The sequence below is a fragment of the Marmota marmota genome, unplaced genomic scaffold, assembly GCF_001458135.2.
Source record: "Marmota marmota marmota unplaced genomic scaffold, marMar, whole genome shotgun sequence".
Lineage (NCBI taxonomy): Eukaryota > Metazoa > Chordata > Mammalia > Rodentia > Sciuridae > Marmota > Marmota marmota.
In genome coordinates, this window is record NW_026000240.1 from 5,330,926 (window position 1) to 5,335,416 (window position 4,491).

Below are 4,491 nucleotides of genomic sequence, written 5' to 3' on the forward strand. Positions count from 1 at the left end.
CCGCAGCCTTACCCAGATCGCCAGCAGCAGCCCCCACGCCGGCCTGGCCCGTGCCATCCCCGCCGCTACCTGCCGCCGCCTCCTGTCTCCACTCTGGCTTCCACGCCCGCCCGCTAGCTCCGCCGCCGCCAAGAGCCAAGAGCCACCGCCACTTCCCAACCACTCCCCGCCTCCCAGTTCCCGGTGCCACGTCTGCCAAAGCATGCGCACCAGGCTGGGAGGGGTGGCCGGGAGAAGGGCTTGCTGGGACATGTAGTTTGCGACCTCTCAGAGCATTCAGGCGAGTGGACTTTCCGGAGCCAGGTAGTAGCTTGAAGTGAATGCGAAAAAGGAAGGACTTACGGGAAGCAATTAGTATGGGGGGGGGGGGGGGTGTTCTTTCCTCCTATTTTAAAGATTAGGAATCAGCCCAGAGAATTTAAGGCATTTGATCCAGATCACACAGCTTATAAATGGCAAAGTCCAGTGCTTCTTGGGGAGGATAGAAAAAGCCCTCATCCCTGCCTCCCAGGCTCCCACCTATCGTTTCTTTTTCCCTCAGAAAAACTTTATCGAGCTGTTGGAAAACGGTTTGATCCACACTCTTTATATATACACTCAAAAGAATTGAAGACTGGCATTCAAACAAACGCTTGTACATCAGTGTTCATAAGAGCACTTTTTACAATAGCCAAAAGGTAGAAACAATCCAAATGTCCTCAAGGGACAAATGGATAAACAAAATGTGGTATATTGATACATTGGAAAATTGTTCACTCATTAAAAGGAATGAAGAATGAATACATGCTACCATGTAGACAAATCTCAAAAACATTATGCTAATAAAAAGCCAGGAACAAAAGCTCACACATAATGAATGATTACACTTATATAAAACATCCAGAATAGATAAATGATAGAGACAGAAAACAGATTAGTGGTTGCTGTGGTGGAAGGAGGAAACAAGAAGAGACTGCTTACTGAATTCAGGGGACACCTTTTGGGAGTGATGAAAAATTTTGGAACTAGACAGAGGTAATGGTTGCATAACATTGTGAGTGTACTAAATGTCACTTTACACGTTAAAATGATTGTACACGTTAAAATGATTAATTAATGTTATATGTTACCTTAATTTAAAAATTTTAAAAAGAAAACATCCTTTATTTTTTTCAAAAAAAAAAAATAAAACATTTATTTACTTTAGTGGTGCTGGGGACTGAATCTAGGGCCTTGCACATGCTAGGCAAGCACTCTGCCGCTAAGCTACCCCTCAACCCTTTTTGTTTTCTATTTTTTGGAGAAAGAGTCTTGTTGGCCTGCCCACTCTGGCCTCAAATTTTCGATCCTCCTGCCTCAGCCTCTTGAGTAGCTGGGACTATAGGCATGTGCCACAATCCCCAATTGAAAAAAAAAAATCTGTTTGTTGGACACCTACCATGTCCAAAAGATCGAGATATATAATAGTTAGTTGGATGAAAGAATTGCACAGTCAAGAGGTTTGTAGAGTATAACTGAAAGTCCCTTGCCCTCCATCTAGAGGTTCAAAGCCAAAACTTAAATGTTAAAACTTGACTCAACCCCTCTTCTCAACATGCCCATCCTATCCCTCATTGTGTCCCAGTAGTTCTACCTCCAAAATATATCTCTCCTGCCCCCCCGCCTTTAAATCACTTACATGTCTCTCCTAGGCCACAGTGAGAGTCTTCTAAAGTGCTTCTTCCCTATGTGATAAGTCAGTTGAATTTTTCTGGTCACTCCCCAGAAGCCCTCCAATAGCTTCCCATTGTCCTTAGAATAAAATCCAATATCCTACTGTGACCTGCAGCTGTGCATGGTCTGGGCCCCTGCCCTCTAGACCTCCCCTTCTGCCTCACCTCCACCCTGGCCCCCTCAGCTCCAGTTATAAACACCATCTTTTCCTGGCCCCTCCCTTCCCTGGAGCAGCTCCACTTCAGGGCTTAAGCTGTTCCTAGTCTCCCTGCCTGGACATTTTCCCTCGCCTTAACTTGATGGGTGCTTTCTAATCCATGGGAGCTCTTCTTTCTGACCTTCCTTAGAGAGGCCCTTCAGAACAACCCATCTAGAGGCACTTTCACCCTTCCCACCTAAACTCCTTATTCCCTAGCTCGGGTTTTGTTGATTATTTGTCCAGCACTTAACCACAATCTGCAACTATAGTCAGCCTTCTGTGTCTGAATCCACACCTGTGGATTCTACCAACTCTAGACTGAAAACATTAAAAAAAAAAAAAGTGTCTGTGCTGAACAGGTACAGGCATTTTTCTTGTTATTAATCCCTAAACAATACAGCATAACAACTATTTATATAATATTCGTATTCTTTAGATATTATCAGTAATAGAGAGATACCTACATTACATGTAAATACTATGCCATTTTATATAAGGAATTTGAGCATCCATGAATTTTGGTATCTGTGAGTATTCCTGGAGTTAATCCCCAGCAGATACCAAATGTGTTAGTCGACTTTGTAATGCTATGATGAAAATACGTGACAAGAACAACTTAGAGGAGGGGAAATTTATTTGGAGATCATGGTTTCAGAGGCCTGAGTCTACCTTGGGTTCATTGATCTGGGTCCAAGGTGAGGCAGAACATCATGGCCCAAGGGCAGGGTGGAGGAAAACAGCTGACCTCATGGTAGCCAGAAAGCAAAGAAAGAAGGGATCACAGGGAAGACAACCCTTATATGATATATCCCCAGTGACCCACCTCCACCAGCTGCACCCCATCTGCCTACAGTTACCACTCAGTCAGTCCAGTCAAACTAGGATAGACTGATTCCAGCTCTCACAATTCAATTATTTTACCTCTGAACATTTCCGCATTAACACAGGAGTTTTTGGGGGGAATACCTATATCCAAGCCATAATACTAAATGTACTTATGTAGTTGTCATGTTTGTTGTCTGTTGTTCCCATATACATATACATTTCTTTCTCTGCTGCCCACCACCTCACTTTCAGAACCTAGTGCAGGACCTGAGCCACAGGTGGTTCCCAATTCTGCTTTAGATGAATGACTGAGTGAAGTAATGTGTTGGGGGATTTCAGAAATTCCTAAAGCAGGATGGGGACAAGGCTTCCTCAGCATGCTCTGCAACCTCAAGCTCCTGATCCACATATGGAAAAGTGAGGCTTGCACCTCTTCTCTGAGGGTCTGTTTCTCATCTGCAAAATTAAGCAACTGATTAGGATATAGAAAAACTGGAACCCTCACATATTGCTGATGGGAGTGCAAATTGGTTCAACTGCTTTGGACAACTCTACATGTATAAAACACATTTAAAAATGTCCATAGCAGCTCAATTCATAGAAGCTGTTATGGGCTGAACTGTGTCCTTCAAAATTCATACGTTGAAGTCCCAGCCCCAAGCAGAATGTGACTGCATTTAGAGGCTTTAAAAGAGATAATTAAGGTTCAATGAGGTCCTTTATAAATATAAAAGAATAGATCACATACATAGGGAAAAGGACATGTGAAGATATGGAGAGATGATTCTCTAAGCCAAGAAGCAAAGTCCTCAAAGAAACCAACCCTGTCAACACCTTTATCTTGACTTCTAGGCCCCAGAATCATGAGGGGAAAAAAATGGTTTTTTCTGATGTTTAAGCCAGCCAATCTGTGTTACTCTCTTATGGCAGCCCCAGCAAACTTGTACAATAGCGCAAATTGGAAGCAACCCAAATGTCCTTGAACAGAAAAATAGATAAATAAAACAGCATAATCTGTAATAAAAAAAGAACAAAGTACTGATCCATGTAACAGCCTGGATGAAACTCAGATTGTTATGAAGTTGAGTGAAAGTAGCCAGACACAAGGGAATATGACCACATGATTCCATTTATTTGAGGTTCAAGAGCAGGAAAGGGTGTCCTAGGATGAAAGAAGAAAAGGAGATGGAGGAGTGGGGGAGAAGGAGCCAGTGTTCTGGATACTGGAAATGTTCTATATCTTGATTAAATGATCCATACATGATTGTCTCCATGTGTAAATGTGAGTTTATTAATCAAGCTGAATTAATTATTTGCACGGCATGCTAAGACTTAAGTTACTCTGTGTAACTCATGCAGTAGCTCAGCTTTTAAAAAGACTAAACAGGGAAGGGCAGGGTCAATCAATTATGTTCAGAATTGCTTATGACTCCAGGATATTCTGAATCCAAGATTGGCTAAAAGCCCCTGGTCAAGGAGGCTCAAACTCAGACAAAAAATCTAACAGGCGCAGTGGCGCATGCCTGTAATCCCAGTGGGTCCAGAGGCTGAGGCAGGAGGATTGTAAATTCAAAGCCAGCCTCAGCAACTTTGTGAGGCTTTCAACAACTTAGCAAGACCCTGTCTCTAAATAAAATATAAAAATGGATTGGACTGTGGATGTGGCTTGGTGGTTAAGAGCCCCTGGGTTCAATCCCTGGTACCAAAAAAAAAAAAAAAATTCTACTGCCAAAATGGGAGAAGAGTTGATGAGAGGAAGAAAAATGAAAGAAAGC

At 42.8% G+C, this 4,491-nt stretch overlaps 1 protein-coding gene across 2 annotated transcripts in view; it reads right to left on the bottom strand.

The window, feature by feature from the left end:
* Positions 1-195, bottom strand: part of Pdia5 (protein disulfide isomerase family A member 5) — a 90,519-nt gene extending 90,324 nt beyond the window's left edge. The window contains exon 1 of one of the 2 annotated variants that reach the window (XM_015486860.2): positions 13-195. In XM_015486860.2, the coding sequence (XP_015342346.1) occupies positions 13-57 (45 nt within the window). In that variant the 5' untranslated portion in view covers positions 58-195. The remainder of the gene's footprint in view (positions 1-12) is intronic. The other variant, XM_015486862.2, reaches the window with a different exon arrangement.
* Between the last annotated feature and the right edge of the window lie 4,296 nt (positions 196-4,491).